Below are 18291 nucleotides of genomic sequence, written 5' to 3' on the forward strand. Positions count from 1 at the left end.
GTTTACTAATTGGTGAGGCACAATGGTGGGTAGCAGCGGAGTGGTGAAGCTGGTGAATAAGAACAGCTCGAATTTTTTGCAGGTGAGGATGGTGTTGAGACCGAAGTTGTTAATCTTTGTCTGCCTAAAATTGCCTCTGATCGAAGTTGGGCTAGAGGCCGAAGTTGTCGGCTAAACCAATGAAGTTGCAGGTGAGGATGGTGTGGAGGTGGTGTTGCATGTCGGGAAGAAGGAGAGGATGGAGGGGTGTGATTGGAGCTGTGATTTGAGAGTGCAGGGCTAGCGGGGTCTGAGTTTCTGATCAATGGTGTATAAAAGGAGGTCGGAGGAGAGAACGAGAGTGGTGGTGGTCAAGTCATTGGCGGCGGCGGCGGGGATGAACTCGGAGTGAACGGTGAAGCCTCAATCCACAATTTCAATTTGCTATAGGATTTGAAGTTGGGGGAACCAGAAACATCTGTGGTGCATGAAGGTGGATTGAGACGCAGCGGCGGTGTTTGATCGGCGATCGGCGGTGGGAATCGGATGAGCATGATGATTCAAATCAGGGGAAGAAGAAACCAGAAAAGAAGAAGAAGAAAGAAAGAAAGAAAGAAAGAAAGAAAGAAGAATAAAGAAAAAAAGAAAAGAAATGAAAGAAAGAATTTGAGGGTAAATCGGTCATTTTGTCTTCATTAAGTGACTCACGTGCAAAATTGGGAAAAATTCACCAACGGTGTCTGGACACTTAGGTACTTTCAGAATGATACCTGAACTTACAAAGTTATCAATGTGATACCTGGACTCATTTTTTCGTATCAAAGTGATACCTACGGCCAATTTCCGTCACGGAGCCGTTACGGAAATTGGTCATAGGTACGATGTTGATACGAAAAAATGAGTCCAGGTATCACATTGATAACTTTGTAAATTCAGGTATCATTCTGAAAGTCCCCTAAGTGTCCAGACACCGTTGGTGAATTTTTCCCTAATATAATAGATACTAAATTCTAATATTTTGAGTTAATAACTTACCTTGTCAAAATGTCATATTCAGATATATTTCTAACCAGCAATACTGATTGAAGACTACTTTTCTTAAGTGACTGAACTAAAAAGTAAAAGATCATAAACTTATGAACATTACATCACTTGAAACAAAACACAAGAATTATCGTCTGCACACAATTGTGATATGTAAATCACCAAAGATGGAATTTAGATCACCATATATATTTTTTTTGAAGGAAGATAATAGTTTCATTTATAGCAAGCTCAGACCAGAATGGCACAGTACATAGTTCCTACCAAGGGTGATAGGTGCCATTACACTTAAAAAATTTCGCTCCATTTCAGAAGCCTAGCAAAACAACAAAATTCTATACTAAAAATAATAGCAGACAAAGTTCCCGATGCCAATGCGCTCAATTGCGGTACACCAAAGAACTTTGCACCTAGATGTGTAGAATCACTGATCATTCTGTAGGCTAAGCACAAAGGCTTTGGTCCCTAAAAAACTTAGGAAATTATTGAAAGTAAAACAAATTACTCAAGTCCATAGAGCAGCCCAAAGATTGTGCTCCTCAAAACCCTAGCAGCACGGCTCACAACTAGGCCTAGTGCACCCCCTACGCCACAGCAGAAGATCAGCCGCCACGCCATACCATGCCTTGCCATAGTCGTCACCATGCCAAGCCTCATCGTCACCATCGCCGTTGACACACCACGCCCCACCGCTGCCCAGCCATGCCATGCTCTACTGACCCGCGCTGAATCCAGAAGTTGCCGTGCCGACCACCGTCGCATGAAAAACGCTGACCAGGATCCCGTCCTCCAAGCGTCGCACGATCTCCAAGCACCGCAAGCTCTAGATCGGACCAGTCCAACCACTATGTTGTAGGGTGGCATCGAAACCACCATCACAGCCCCTCCTGCCAAGCTTCCAAGAAAGCAACACTCGATGAGAACACGCTTATGAGCCCAAAACATCTAGTGCTTGTCCGGCAGCAGTCCACATGCATCAGGCACAGCCCGGAGGCTCGCTCTTGCACGCTGCCAGACGAACGTAGTTGCACGAACACGACGGTTGGCTTTGCGGCTGCGCTGTATGGGAACCCTATTAATTTCTATTTTCCAGACCACCATATATATACATTGTACAACGAACCATTAATGATTGCACACAGGAAACTAGATCAATATAGTTTTCCCTTCTATTAGAGGTTTATCACATATTTACTTACTTGGAATAGAGAAATTCATATATCAGATACAACCTGAATGAAAGATAAAAGGAATTGGTATCAAAATGAATCATTTTGATTTTGTTGTTTATTAACCATAAACGATATTGTTTATAATTTATCCTGAATCGGAATAAAACTAATATGATTACTGAAATGCCCCTACGAAGGTACATGGCCGAAACCTTATTTACAAAAATAAGTTATTGCCGAACTTAAAAATATCAAAGCTCATAAAAAATATATAAGAATTACTCTTTAATATACGATGATCATAGTTAATAGATCTACTCACATATATGAAGTTTTTATTCTTATACGGTATATATGTATTTGGTTGTTAAAAACAATGATGAAGTTAGCTGAAATTTTTACAAGAGGCATAAAATATTACTCCCCTCATCCAATAGTTGGCTTCCCCAATTTCGTATGTGTTGATGGGGCCTTTAAAGAATGAAATTAATACACATAAGGCTATAAATGTATTTTCGGTTGACCAAGTAGATCGAAGTGAAATAAGAAAGAAATTGGCGGGTTTTCTACAACACACATAAAATATTCTAATTCCAACGGTCGCTTTCCCAAGTTTCATATCTCATGATGGGGTTGTCATCTGACGTATCCGATTTATAGATATGGTTATAAAAGTTATTCTAATTGACCATGTGGATCGAAGTTGAAACTAAAACAAAATTAAATGAATTTTTTACAACAAGAATAGTATATACGACTTCTCTCATCCAACATCTTTCCCAATTTTCATATCTCTCGAAGGTGTTGCCCTTTGAAAAATCAAATTAATAAACAAGGGCTACGAATGTATCTTTGGTTGACCTTATGAATCAAAGTCAAAATTGAGAATGAAATTGGCTGAGTTTTTAATAAATAGGTATAAAATATTCCAATCCTCTCATCCAAATCCAACATTTGGTTTCTCAAGTTTTGCACGTACAGATAGAGCTACCCCTTGAGGAATCTAATTAATATAATAGGGTTACGAAGATATCTTTAAATGCATGCTACAGAAATTAGCGTAAACGAAAAAGATGGATAATTGCAGGACAACTGTTGAGTTTGGTGGTTAAAGTAGAAGACTTCATTGAGGCTTATGGGTTTGGGTTTTCTCTTGCTCATGTAGAGATTTCTAGATTGTTGGGTTTAGGATTTCCGTCCCAGGTCCAAAGCAGTTTAGCCTTTTTTTTAAAAAAAGATAAAAAGAAAAATCCTTATCTAAAATGAGGCCATTTTTCGAAAATCGACGTGGATCCCCCGCGTCCAAGTCTTTCCGCCTTCCGTCTCCTTTTTCACTACGACTACGGCAGTTGCCGCTTCTTTTCTTCCTTGCTCAATTTCGCTACCTTCCTCTTCCATCTCGGAGCTGCTGATCCATTTCAATGGCGATTTCGTTGGCGACCGTTTTGAGAAGTCTGTTTGCAGTGCTGGGCTCCGTGATGCTGATCACTCTTCTTTACACCATCTTCACCGACGGCCTTCCTTTCCGCCTCGATCTCCTTACTCCGTACTCTCTCTCTCTCTCTCTCTCTCTCTCTACTCCCAAACTTAGCGAATTCTATAACTGAGTTTGTGTGTTTCAGGTGGATGGCTGCAACCTTGGTTGATTTCTATATCAATATTGTGCCTATAGCGGTATGAAGTTATGATGATCATTCCCGGTTTTTTTTTTTTTTTGGGTCAACTTCTTACTTTCATTGAAATTCTGGGCGTTTCGACATGAAATTGCTTTGCTAGTTTTTCCTAACAAGTTGCATGTTCTTTTTCTCCTACATTTTCGTTTGCAATGTCGTATATATGTTTGCTTGAATCATATAATGAAGAAACGACATCGATTTTTATTCAGGCGTTTTTTTTTTTTTTAATTTTTTTTTTAAGGGCTAAATACTAGTTAATACCCTGTGGTTTAGGTCCAAAATCAATTTAGTCCCTGGACTTCTAATTTCATCAAAAACACCCATGCACTTTCAATTTTGATTTAATAGGTCCAATTCGTTAATATTATGTTATGGGTTCAAGTTATAGTTGGATTATTTGTTGAAAAACTATTTATTTTTATTAGTAGGACTCACTCCTAAATTGACTATGCAGACCACCTCGACACCACATCATAAAACATAAGTCATATATGAGTCACATTAACAAGTTAAATAACTCAATTGTCGGAAAACTAACAAATTGGACCTATTAGATCAAAGTGTAGGGGTGTTTTTGATGAAATTAGAAGTTCAGGGACTGAATTGATTTTGGACAAAAACCACAAGGTAGTAATTTGTATTTAGCCCTTTTTTTAAAGAGGATCATAGGGTTTCACTCCTTGTCCGATGGTGACTCGAACCCATGACTTCGTACATAGATTGTAGGTGCTTTAATTACTGAGTTAACACCACTTTAATCTGCGTAAAATGATATTAAGATTTTCTCTCGAATTACTTCCAGCTTCATGTGTTATTTGCCAGTTGTTTGCAGAGGTGAAGAAACTTTGACATGGAAATTTATTTATCCGTTTCTTGTGTCAGGCTTGGTTTTTCTACAAGGAATCAAACTGGATTAGTGCAGCACTGTGGATAATACTGCTAGCATGTTTTGGAAGGTTCTCATTTCTATTCTCTAAATGGACACCCTATATTCTCTCCTTGTTTGATTGGGGAGTCAAAATCTATGTATTTGAGGGTGCATAGCGATAGGAAGACGGTGTTTAGTTTGTAAATTCTTTTCTCTTGATATAATGTTGAACCTTCAACTGGTTTGCTCCCTTGCCACTTTGGTGAAAGTTGAGACCTTTTTACTATTTTACTGTTTAAGCTTGATGGAAAGTTATGTGGAAAATCTCACATTTCATCTCGTATGAAAACCCTTGTGGGGCTCAATAAGTAAACTTGTACCCCAATCTGAAGCCCGCTGTTCAGTCCCAGAACTCTCTCATTTGGTCTTGGGATGGTTGAAGTTTCAACCACTAGGTTTCTCAATTAGGAAATAGAGAAGTCTCATTGTTAAGAGTCTGCACTTCTATTACATGTCATTTGCTGATTAATTCTGTTTCCCCTTACAGTTTTGGTCTTTGATTACTTTCTTATGTCTAGTTCATGGGTTTCTTTCTCATTTTATGGCTGCTGATTATTGTTCTAATCTAAACGTGAAAGATTGATTCGAGCTTATTGTATTGTTTCTACCCATTACTTTGGTACTGTACTGGATGTTGTTAGTTTTGCATGCTTTTTTCCAAGCCCATGCTATTTTTACATAGCAAATAGTTGAGATTTATCTGCTTCACAATTAACTTTTCAAAAATTCTTAATTCTCTTATTTTGCTTTTATTTTTAGTTTGACTACATGCGGCTACATCCTTCTGCACTTGATGAAGCTTTCTACGAAAGAATCAGAAGATCCGATTTACTATGTTCTGTTGGGCCATTCAAACAAGTATGGAATCTAAAGTTCATATATGCATTATGATCACATGGTAGAATTAAATTCTTGTGTAGTTTATGATAATGGAAGTGCATAAATAATGTTGCCAATAATTGACAAGTTTTACTCAAGTCGTATCTGGGATCATTATGTTGAAAAGATTGTTCAGGTACAGCTTGTAGATTCTTATTTTATCAGGAAATTCACTGCCTGTTTGAGACTTAGGCTTGAACTACAGTTTCTATCCTTACTTTGTTCATAGTACTGTCATGGAGATTTGAAGCTTTTGTTTGGTTTGTTTGGTTTAGTAGTTTCATTATATCTTCATTTTAATTATTTGTCATAGATAATTTGGAGGTCCCAAGTTCTTGGGCTGTCAAATTTAGTAAGGTTTAATGCGCTCTATCAATTTTCAACTAGCTTATGGCTAATCCATTTTCTCTTGTAAGTGTACGGGACCTCAAATATCACCTGAGCTTCCTATGAATTCAGTTCTCTTTTATGTGGCACAAAATCCGTCACATAGGAGAATAAACCTTAAACACCATATGAGATTGTTGGAACTTGTCAATTGTTCTGTAACAAAGCAGTTGATGTTTGAAAACAAGGATATTTCAGGAGAGGAAATAGAGTTTTCCGAGGTGACCTTGGAAGACTATCACAAATGAGTTTGGAAGTAGCAAGAGAATCATTGTGTGAGGTGGATGTATGTCCAAATCTTTAAATACTTGTAATTTTTGAAAGTTACAAGAGTATATTTGTAAACTAAAAGCATAAAGAAGTTATAGTATAAAAAAGATCAGAGTTTAAACGGGATAAAGATGAGTCTGAAAATGACTCCATTAAAAAAGTGAGATCTTACTGCAGAGCTTTATTTTATACTTGCGCACTATATCACAACTGAGCTTTATCATATAATGGTGGATCAATGTAGCATCTGTCTAAACACACCCACCCACCCATACACTTGCACTTGCACATATCATATGCTATAGGAAACTAACTGCATCTGTTGATGCCTGTCCTTTAAAAGTGTGGTTTCTCATGATTTTTTTTTTTTAATCCCAGAAGGCTCTAGTTTTATTGGATAATGGTGGTTCAGCAATGCATCTATACTCTTTTTTTTTTTTTGGGTACACTTTACTATGCATATTATACTTGAGGAAACTGCATATGTTGCTGACTTGCTGTCTTTCCTGTTAAAAATATAGTTGTTGTTGTCACTGTTTCTTTTTTCAACCATTAGCTACTAAACTAGCTAATTGGTTAGCTCTAGTGTGCTACATTATAAATGTACATATATATATATATATATATATATATATATTTCCCCTTCTAAGCGTGTCATTAACAACCACTCTGACTGACAGATATTTTCATATAGGTATGGTGTGGTAAATAAGCACAAGCACTCCCCTGTTCTGATTGCCAGAGTTCTATTTAGTGCTTTGGGGCTTTTGATGCTGGGAACTCTTCTATACACTCTGTTTACAGATGGTTCTCCTTTTCGCAGAGAGCTTTTTACTCCGTAAGTATTTTCTCTTTCAATCCCATCTGTGTTTTCTTGTAAACTAAAAAAGTAAAAATACTGTGTAAAGAAATTGGTTCAAGATTCTGATTGCGCTGTTCATCTATCAGTCATCTAATCAAAGTCAACTGCCAAATATATGCAGGTGGATGATGGCAACTCTAATTGACTTTTATATCAATGTTACAGCTCTTTCAGTATGTCTCAGATCTCTTTAAGGTTGTAAATATCGTGCTAGCATTCCTTTTTAAACATCTTATGGGAGGCAGGGGACAATGATAAGTTGATGACCAAATAACTAAATTTGAACACTTGACTTCTTATCAATGAATTTTCCTCTTCGACATGGAGCAGCTCATCTCTGTGCCAGATATATTGTACTCTTTGGTAGATCTTTTCCAGAACTCTACTTAATAATTATATTGTGAGCGGACTTATGTCAGGATCTGGTTTTAGCTAATGTATTAGCTTTATGCTGGTCTCTGTAACATAGATTTTATTTTTTATTTTATAATAATTTGTTTGAGATTCGTTGCAGGAATTTAGTAATATCTTTGCTGCTGATTATGTTATTTTGAACAAAAATTGTCTTTGCATATGTAAAATCAGGTTTGGGTTGCTTACAAAGAATCAAGCTGGATTTCTGCAGTAGTCTGGATAGTTTTATTGATATGTTTTGGCAGGTATGTTTCCTGGATTTGTACTTCAACATAGAGTGTATAGTCTCTATCTATTCGCTGAAAGGATCCATTTTATTATGTAATATCAACATACATTTGTAACATATATGAGCGACTTTTGCCAAGTCTTTCCGTAGCTAGTTGTATTACTTGATAGAAACATAATTGTTGCTGTTAGTGTTCTTATGACTTACATTCCACGTGGAAACTTTAGGTTTAATGGATATGGTGGGACGGCCATTCATCAAGATTGGTTTTTTATTTTTTTATATAACTTTTGTTTTGTTTTATTGATGGTTAGAGTATATGTTTCACTAGTGAGAACAAAGAAACCTTTTATATGCCTTATACAGAGTGATGGTATGAAAAGCTGACAGGAATACAATCATGGAAATCTTAATGATATTATTGCTTTCTGAGGGTTCTGTTTTAATATCTGGGGTCTATGAAACTCATTTAAAATACTGAATCTGCTACTAGCTCATGACATGAGCATCAGTTACTGATATACTGAAATTTATTTTTCTACTTTCTAGCATTACCACGTGTGTCTATATCATCCTTCAGCTGTGGCAGCTGACATCCCAAGATCCAATCTACCTCGTTTTGTTTAAAAGTGGTGACAGGTAAATCTACAGCCATCTTACAGAGTTTACTGCTGTTTCTGTTTACTTGAAGTGACTGTTGGTAATTTGTTATTAATATTGAGCAACCAAACTTCAATTCACTGTTTTGTGCACTTATCATACACCATTTGAAGTACTTAATTTGTTTGTTTGGAATAGGATACTAAGTGGGCAGCTTAGGAAGCTATGTGATTGAAACGACAGGGTATGCACAAAAGGATGAGACTACAAATAGGATGGACATAATTGTAAAAATTAAATGGAGTCTTGAGTAGATGAGAGATAAGTTTTAGTCAAACTTTTAGTGGAAGCAGGATGACTAAAATCATTAGTTCATACACACCAGGAGCTGACTTGAAGAAATTCATTAGAGGCTATGATACTGAAAATATGATTAAGTGCACTGATTAATCAGACACACAAATGAGAATTCCTTAAAGAAATAACAGACAGTAACAATGGTACAGAAGCAAAGTCTTGATTCCTAGCAGTAAGGAAGTCGTTTTTGAGTTTGAAGAGTCAAGCTTGATTCCTCTAGCTGGAGCAAATTTGTAGCAACAGCCCACAGGTAGCTTATAGGAAAGAGGGAAATGTACATTTTTCATTCTAGTGAGGCATTTTTCTCCTCTTTGTATCCAAGTGTAGCTTCAGACAACATACAATAAATGCATGACAGAAAAGAACTCTATCTCTGGTTGAATGGTAAAACATAGAAGCTATTTGTTGGTACTAGTTATTCTTGGCTGAAGAAAATAATGTTATAATATAATACTAATGGAGAATCTAAAGAGGCCTGGAAAATCATTTCTTTTCTTAGGTATTTGCAGGATATCAATATTTATTTAGTACTAATTAAGTACGATTCAACTCTAATATGAAAAACAATTGAGTATTTGACTTTAACAAGATTACTCTCAGCCAAATATGAAGAAGATGAGGGGATGATCACCTCAAATGTTTGTATGACAGTATGAGTACACAATTGATTGAACAGACGATTCTTTGTTGGTGTCAATGAACCCTTATTCCAACTTCCTGGATTTTTTTATATTTTTTTCCACTTAGTTTCCTTCAAAAGTCTACCACACATGTCAGTTGCACCATTTTCGCTATAACATCTTTCCTTTCATGTTCTTCCAAACAACTTAGTGATGCTCATTATCACATTGACCTCACTTCTTTTGTCTAGTTGTATGGATTAAAGTTTGTTAATTGTTGTTGTAGGGCAGAAAGCAGGTGTGAGGGGGTTTTGATCTGAGGAGATAATGCAAAATTTGAGGTTCATGTGCAGTTCAAGACCTGTACAGTCTATTGTATAATTTGAATACACAATTCCAATGGTGCAAATGCATATAGGTTTCTATGTTGTAATGCCTAAAAAATATTTTTCTAACATGTAGAATACCCCGGGGCCAAATCAAAACATATGTAAAATTTATATACTAAAATGATTAGTAAATACGGAATGTGGATATCAGAAAGGAATGAGTTACAAAGAGAAAGATGCAATACATGGCACAAATGGAGAATCCCTAAAATACCTTTGGCTAAACTATGCACCAATTTTCTATTTGTCTTGGATTTTGAATCATCCAAAACTGAAATGCATGAATAATATAGAACCAGCTGTTTGAGTTAAAACTTCGAAAGTCTGTCTTCAATAACCATAATGTTCTTTCGCATTTTCGCAATTTGAACCGGCTGTCTTGGACTGGAGCCCTAGTAAAAACTCTAGTCGTACAAAATCAATGGTTGAAGCCACCCCAATAATGATGTAAATATTAAATATCATCTCACTTTTGTGTCACTTTATTTAGACTCAAATACAAGTCATGCACTACGATATAGCTTATCTAGTGTATCAGATTCATAATCTATTTACTTTTCCTGCCGAATTTATGCTGAAATGGTTGCAGCTTAATGGTAGATGAGTCACTACATGGAGGCAAGTATGCAGGTGGTTTCCGCATGCTCGTCTCTGGTGTTCCCCCATCTTTCACTATCATCACAAAGTTCATACCCCAACTGAGATGTCGATCAAAATGACAGTGCCAAAACCAAACACCTGCAACAATCATCCAGAGTGAATCATCATTGCAAACTACAAGGTAACCAATACCAATGAATCTTTATTTTCCAAAGGAACTTACCAGGATTACTTGCTTTGAATCTGATAGCAACCCATCCTTTCTTTGGGACTGAAACAGTGTTCATCTTTGGTGGATCAACCAAATTGTATACCTGGGGGTCTGTTTCGTTGTCAAAATTTCCAAAACCTTTTCCAACTACATAAAAGCTGTAACCATGCATATGCATTGGATGATCCTCTGAGGCATCTAATACGTTAGTACCCTGAAACACTATTTCCACCTCTTCATTGTACTCTAACACCTTAACCTTTGTTCCTTGGACAGTCGTAACATAATCATCCGACAAATCTTCGGCCACAAAATCAAACAAAGATGGTGGATAATCAGGAAAGTCTGAGGTATAAAACCCACTCATGTTCCTGCATTATAACATGTTTACTCATATGTCATTTTCAATGTTCAAGTATTCCTTTAATATTATGCATTCTAATGATTCTCTCATAGGAAAACCAGAAACAACTTGAATTATATTTGGATATAGCAAATATATCACAAAACCATCATCTTTCAAAGAACAAAAACATTGAAAAAGTAATTACCTGTAGTAGGCAAGCAGCACATCTGTTGATGGATTAACCCAGCTAACATTATTTAAACTGGAAGCAAGACCACTTCTCTCATCGGTACCATTGTCAAATTCAATGTTGTTCATCTCAGTCGTTATATACATTCTGGTAGTTATATTCTTTGGCACATTTATTGGGTGCTCTGTGCTTGCCAAGCTTAAGATACGGCTTGAGAAGGCTACTGCAGACGACAAATCCTCATAGGTAGGGAGGTTGCTTGGAAAAATTGGCAGTGCCGGGGGTGTATAATTGCCTTTATACTCGAGAATTGCCGTCACATTGGATGTGTCATAGTCGGTAACATCTGGCCTAACGCTGTCATATTGTCTAGCAGCCATGTAGTACCAACCAAGTGGCTGGTCGGCTGTGACCAATATATCCATGGTTTGTCCGGGGCAAATCATGATAAAATCTGTGACGATGGGTTTGACGTATGATCCATCCATACCAACAACAGTGAGGTTATGTTCAGCAATAGCAAAGTAGAGCTCTGCATTCATCGCTGCATTTACTATGCGAAGAAGATAGGTCTTGCCATGCTCGACTTCCCAGCGATGGGTACTGTCTGCAAGACAACATTGATATTATATCAGATATGGTATGCTAGTTTACTTTCCAAGTAGTGTTTGCAACTATTTGTTCAAGTAGAATGAATGAAATTAGGTAAAAAGAATTTTTATGCTGCAAATATTCCATGTTATGTAAATTCCAATCATTTCATGTGACTTTGTAAGTTACCGTAATAGTCGTCAATCGATCAATTTAGTTCTAGAGGTATATCTCTACTGTTAACGCAGACCTTCGCTCTCTCATATGATATCATAAGATTTACCATCTAACTCATTCATTCACTTAGACATACCATTGGAGCATGCGAAGAAATCCCCAGGCTGTCCATTGATGGTGTAGCAATCAGAGCGAGGAGTGTCGTCACCGTCTTCAAGGGCCTCCGCGACTACCTCGTTCACATCATCTTTATACCAAGATCCTGCAAGTACAAGCCGAATAGGACCTTAAGTTGACTAATAATTTACATATGGTATCAAATGGTTGTCCATTACTCTAGTCATATAAGTGTACGTACTTAAATACATACATACATACATGTGGGTGTGTGTCTTTGGTAGCTAATAGCCTAATATTAAAACCATCAAGTTTGCAAATGTTATTTCATTTTCTAATCCTTAAGTTTCCATATATTATCAGTATATGCTGATAATACTGCAATAAACAAGATCTATAAAGAACTCGTCCAAAAAAAATAATAAGAAAATATAGATCTATCTCTTTTGTATAAATACTATATTGCCCATAATCACTACCTAACGATCATCTTTGACTGTTTGACAATGACAAAAAATACCCAATTATAAGCCCAACCATGACATCGTTGGTCGACCTTAAATTAAGTGCTTCTTTATCATTCTAATATAAAAATACCCAATTATAAGCACACCTTGACATTGTTGGTCACCCTTAAAGTAAGTGTGCTTCTTTATCATTCTAATATCAAACATGAGCTAACTAACTTTGCTGTCCCATAATTGCATTAATTTGTGGTGAAATCTTCGATCTAAAATTATAATCAAGATACAAGTAAGAATCGAGACTAAGTTTATCTGATATTTCAAATAAATAAGTTTGTCCGATATTTCAAAGAACAAGACTAAGTCGGTCTCTAGGGCTGTAAATAGGCTCGATACAGCTCGTGCTCGACTCGTATTCGGCTTGATTTTAGCTCGTTCGGCTCGTGCTCGTAAGATAAATAAGCCGAGTATGAGCTCAATATTAGGCTCGACAAAAAAACAAGCCGAGCTTGAACAAGGATATATTCGGCTCGTCTAGCTCATGAGTAGCTCGAGTTTGTTAAAACTCGACTCATGAAAATTTATAGTATAATAAAAATATAATTTTTCTGATCTCAAATCTTTAATTCTTTTTATTACATTCCTTTTCAATTGGAAGAGAATCAGAGATTTTAAGTAAAATATATTACAATAAAGTCAAAAGGGATTTGTGTGATGGTTTGACATCAAATTTTGGATTATTATTTTAAATTTTCTTTCTTCCTTTTTTTATTTTTAAATTTAAAGTCAAATGAACCCAGTCGAGCCAATTTAAGCTCGATCTTGTCCAAAAAATCAAGCTGAGCCGAGCCAAGCTCGAGCTTAAGAAAAATATTCAAGCCGAGCCGAGCTTGAGCATGGAAATTTTTTTTCAAGCTTTAGCCCGGCTCGAGCTCGATAAAAAACAAATGGGCCGAACATGATCAGCTCCGGCTCGGCTCATTTACACTCCTATCGGTCTCATCTTGTGTTTTTCTCCCTTTAAGTATTTTATCTTCTAATATTCTTTGAGATCCTTAAGTTGAAATTCTCTTTCCCAAAAAAAAAGGAAAAAAAAAACAAAGAAAAAGAAGGGGCTACTCAAAGAAATCATAACACAATAAATGACTAAACACACAAAACTTGCCTACGTAAAAAAAAATTTAAAAATTAAAAATTAAAATAATAATAATAATAATAATAATAATATGACAAAAAAAATGAAAAATGACGAATTGAACACACATACCGAGAACAACAATTTCTTCTCCATCAGGTTCAGGAAATGGAAAGCCTGTTTCATTTAAGGGCATAACAACAATGGCACCATGCACACTTGATCGGGTCCAATCACTATGAGCGTGCCACCAAAGTGTTCCTTCCTCGTCAGAAAATATAACCTCGTAAGTAAAATTTGATCCAGGTTCAATGGGACACTGCGTGATGTACTCAGGACCATCAGACCATGGGTTTCTTGGTTGATGTACTCCATGCCTACACGACATAATTTACAATTTTCATTGCAGCACTCCCTCACAATGATATATTGATAATCAAAAGATGTTCAATAATAAACATGTAATAATTTTAGAAATTGTGTATCAACCGCTTCTGTTGAGTATCGTTATGCAGTAAATTGTCATATAATTATCTTTGGTTGTATTTTACTTAATCCATGTGAATTGACATAAATAACACTAGCATTTTTCTTCCATGAAGCCTTTGGTTGTATATTACATTAAAAAAAAAAAAATACATAAATGGAATAGAACAGTTATTGCAAAGAGAAGATAGTGGGAGAGAAAAGTGGATTGTGAGATTATTTATTTATTTATTTTAATAAAAATTTATTTTGTAATTATCGTATTTATCCTTATGATTTAATTTATTATCAAAGTATTTATATCTTTTGGGTTATTATTGTCAGAATTTTAAGTTTTGTCTTACAAAATCTCTTAATAATAGTATGATATATTCTAAAAAAATAACATAAAATACTAGTATAGATAAATCAAAATCATAATCTCATCTTCCAAAGAAAGCATATCATCAGTTAATTTACCAGTGGATTGTTAAGTCGTAATCTCCTTGATTTTGGACATTCACGTAAACGGTATCTCCTTTCTGCACTCGAATGACCGGCCCCGGAAAACTATCATTCACTACCAGCATGCTCTTGGTGCTACATAACCTTGTGAAGTTCTTCTCCCTCAACTGAATTGTTCCATTCCAAAACAAAAGTTATCAGTTTAAATTGAGAGAGAGAGAGAGAGAGAGAGAGAGAGTGTGACTGTACTTACAACAAAGTCATAGTAATGGACATGGCTTTCAACAATGCAAAGGAGAGCCGGAGACAGAAGCAAAAGACCCAGAAAACCGGGCGACATACCCATCTTCGATCACGCCCAGACTTGTTGTTCTTAGAACTAAGGAGCAGTACTCAGCTCTTTAATTCAGAAGTGGGTTTTGGGCTAACCAACTGTTCCAACCTCTAGCTATAACTTTGCAGTTTTCTTTGGGCTAACCAAGTGTTCCTACCGCTAGCTATATTTATGCAGATTAATTTAGCTAATTTGAAGTTCGGTTGAGTTGAACTACTCTTAATCTCACTTTTAAGAGTTTGAAAGCTCGTTAGAGGATTAGGTGGAAATGAAAGATGATCCAAGATGTGTGAGATTTTTGATTTTCTTAAGTTGTTTTTTAGTCTTCCTTTTTTGCATATATGGTTGTAAAATTTAGTATTCTTTTGCTGAAGAACATATATAGAAGTAAAGGAATCTGCCAAGCTGCTCTGACATTCATGTATTTAAATATATACAATGCCCAATTTCATAAAACATGTTGTCAAATTTAATGTATTCAATATAAGGATTTGTCAATACAGACTAGCTGTTAGCGGCCAGCTGCATCTGTTTTACTAAACAAACAAATAATAATCTTTAAAAAAATAATGCATGGGAATTATGGTCCGTATGTATTGCAACATATATATTAATCGTTGTTTTCTGTATACTGTACATTAATATATCAATACATCGAATACACTATGTTTGATATAAAGATAGTTTGACTCCATGAATAGAAGACTAGTTTGGCTTAATCTCAAATTAGTCTACCCCTATGTCGAATTAATTTACTTATGTAAGTACTAGTCTACTCGATATATGAGTATATTAAGAGCAAGTTCACCCGTTGGGTTACTGGGTCATCCACTATTTACTGCTTTTGAGTGTTATTTTCACCCTCTGGGTCACGAGTGCAGTGTATTTCGTGCCCTAGGTCACCCTAGATCACTTTCTGGGTCACCATGGTTACCTGCACAGTGTATTTCGTGCTCTGGGTCACGGGCACAGTGTATTTCGTGACCCAGAGAATAAAAATATACATTAAAAAACAGTGAATAATAGGTGACTCGGTGACCCAACGAGTGAACTTGCTCTAAAACGAACTCATGTATATATGCAGAAAAATTTAGAATAAAAGTGAACTCTCTACGTACATGTGAGTAACACACAGTCAAGCAGCTTACTATAGCTAAAAGGTGGCTTGTTGGTGGGATATATTTCGTTGCTAAAGCTGGTCACTAGATTTCAGAATTTCCATCATGATTACAGCACTACTTACGTTGTTGGTGGGATAAAGCACCACTTTCGTTGCCAAAGGTCACTAGATTTCAGAATTTTCATCATGATTACAGTACTACTTATGTGGAACTCCATGACATTTTAGTGAACCCTTATCACCAACACGCGATTTAACACTTTCCACGAGCTTTATGTTATGATTGGCATTGGAGTGAATGGGAGGTTTGTAAAGACCCCGAAGTTCTTTGGTGCGCTTCTCCAATTACACAGCAAGGTCAAGACTCAAGTGTAATTACAGAATGGATATGTATTTTGCAACTAACGGAACTTATCAATATGTCAACTTAGGAATCAGTCTTAGGAGTGCAGGCTAGTTCGCATCCTAATACAGGATAGCAACACAACTTGAATCCTAAACGAAACTGCATATCAATCTTAATAAGTCTGACGATGTTATGCTTTACTCAATTAGCCAAATCATTCAAAGTAAACTCATCACACATAACATAATATCTGTTGACGCAGTAAAACCCTCCAAAGAGGTAAACAACTGCGGGCACTATGTCGGTGAACAATCAACTATATGAATATGAAAGTACATAAAAATCTTACACAACTCATCTACTAGAACCAATCTAGTGGGCAGCGGTGTCTCCTCGTCTTTGCTACTTCCAAATCAGCGACCTTGTTCTCCTTTGTCAATCTTGAGATGGCACAACTCTCACCTCGGTTGTCAATCACCTCAAGGTACAAATCATGCATGAACTACCAACACACTGTTTGAACCAATATTTGGCAAGGCTCACGTGGCAGATAGGTGGGCCCGACCCACAAAACGTAATGAATACCCGCAACTAATTCATTAAAGATTTACAAAGTTGATTCTCAATTAGCCGCGGCACATTAAATGTTTATTGTCAAATTTATGACCAAAGATAACGTGTACAGAGAACCGTTATTAGATCGGGAGAGACCAAATGACTCACAAGGCGTAATGAATGACCGTGGCTAATTAACCGCGGCACATCAAAGAGATTGATTGTCAGGAGAAACTTTACCAAAGTTTGGGGTAATTAATTAACTTGAATGAGCATCAGGAGGTGTTATTGCCAATCATCAGTTACAAGACCTGATTGATTGCTCATTATAGAATAAATCATTGATAACGATATCACAAACATGAATACTGTTCTATTTGTAATCAATGTGGTCTTAGATTGTTTCTTTTCCTTCATTCAGTAGTTTAGTTTCACTATAAAAAGGACCATAAGTTTCATTGTTAGAGGTACTCGATCAAACGCTCTACGCGATTACACAAATTTTATCTCAATACATTTCAACATTTCAACAACACTTATCAATCTTTACGTGTTTATCTTATCGCTCTCTTTACTGGTATTTATCTTTCCTGCACTTTACTTTGTTGCTCTTTACATTCAAGCAGTTTATCTTCCTGCACTTTATTTGCTGCGCCTTTACATTCCTGCACTTTACTTTGTCTTTACCTGCACTTTGATTTTCTGTCGTTTACTTTACGTTATTTACTTTATACAAAATACAAAATCACAAAAAGAATCATCATCACTTCACTTTCACCTCAATCACCGAGTTACATAGCACTGCGGCCAGATAAGGCCGATCTGTGCTAAAGTCCTTGCATTCAAGGTAGAGAGAATCCCGCGGTCGAGATCGATCCTTCCTCGGCCCACAATCAACTGATCAGAAGTCAGATCGGCGTAAGATCTACAATTTAGAACAAAACCTCGCTTGGCCTACCAGTCGCTAGTTGGCACGCCCGCGCACATGTCACCACTCCAGAAAGACACGTGTAAGCCAAAGAAGCCTTCGGCCTAGTGACACACGGCCGAGACAATTTTTGAGCAAACACACACATGAAGCATAAAACCAGAAAACTTTTTGATAGAAAAAGTTTGAGATTTGATAATCCTTCAAGAGCTAAACACGGAACAGCTCATGAAGAATTCTCAACAACAATTTTGGCTCAATACTTTCTGAGGATGAAAGATCAGAAAGCTCTTTATAAACGTAGCAGTAATATGTTTTCTGTTCTGGTGCACCAACTCTAACAACGTGAAACACACACACACACACACACATATATATATATATAAGATATGAATGAACTAGAGTCACTTAGGGTTTCTACTACGGAAAGGCTTTTCAAAA

At 36.4% G+C, this 18291-nt stretch overlaps 2 protein-coding genes across 4 annotated transcripts; one reads left to right on the plus strand and one right to left on the minus strand.

The window, feature by feature from the left end:
• The first annotated feature begins 3469 nt into the window (after nt 1-3469).
• Nucleotides 3470-9960, plus strand: LOC112170021. Of its 3 annotated transcripts, XM_040508721.1 has the most exons (10): nt 3470-3741; nt 3818-3869; nt 4754-4827; nt 5559-5657; nt 7030-7173; nt 7319-7370; nt 7783-7856; nt 8390-8479; nt 8639-8684; nt 9709-9960. In XM_040508721.1, exons 1-9 carry the CDS (start codon nt 3617-3619, stop codon nt 8673-8675), a joined length of 747 nt encoding a protein of 248 aa, XP_040364655.1. In that variant the 5' UTR covers nt 3470-3616; the 3' UTR covers nt 8676-8684; nt 9709-9960. The 3 variants fall into 3 exon arrangements, with proteins under 3 accessions (XP_040364655.1, XP_024162931.1, XP_024162932.1); XM_024307163.2 differs by lacking the exon at nt 8639-8684 and having other exon boundaries at nt 3471-3741; nt 9704-9960; XM_024307164.2 differs by lacking the exon at nt 8639-8684 and having other exon boundaries at nt 3471-3741.
• Nucleotides 9961-9964: 4 nt separating this feature from the next.
• Nucleotides 9965-15136, minus strand: LOC112170020 (putative laccase-9). Its single transcript, XM_024307159.2, has 7 exons — nt 14821-15136; nt 14583-14734; nt 13770-14014; nt 12058-12183; nt 11169-11760; nt 10630-10988; nt 9965-10544 (listed from the first exon to the last, which is right to left on the minus strand). Exons 1-7 carry the CDS (start codon nt 14911-14913, stop codon nt 10354-10356), a joined length of 1758 nt encoding a protein of 585 aa, XP_024162927.1. The 5' UTR covers nt 14914-15136; the 3' UTR covers nt 9965-10353.
• Nucleotides 15137-18291: the final 3155 nt, after the last annotated feature.

This window comes from Rosa chinensis, chromosome 6 (assembly GCF_002994745.2).
Source record: "Rosa chinensis cultivar Old Blush chromosome 6, RchiOBHm-V2, whole genome shotgun sequence".
NCBI lineage: Eukaryota > Viridiplantae > Streptophyta > Magnoliopsida > Rosales > Rosaceae > Rosa > Rosa chinensis.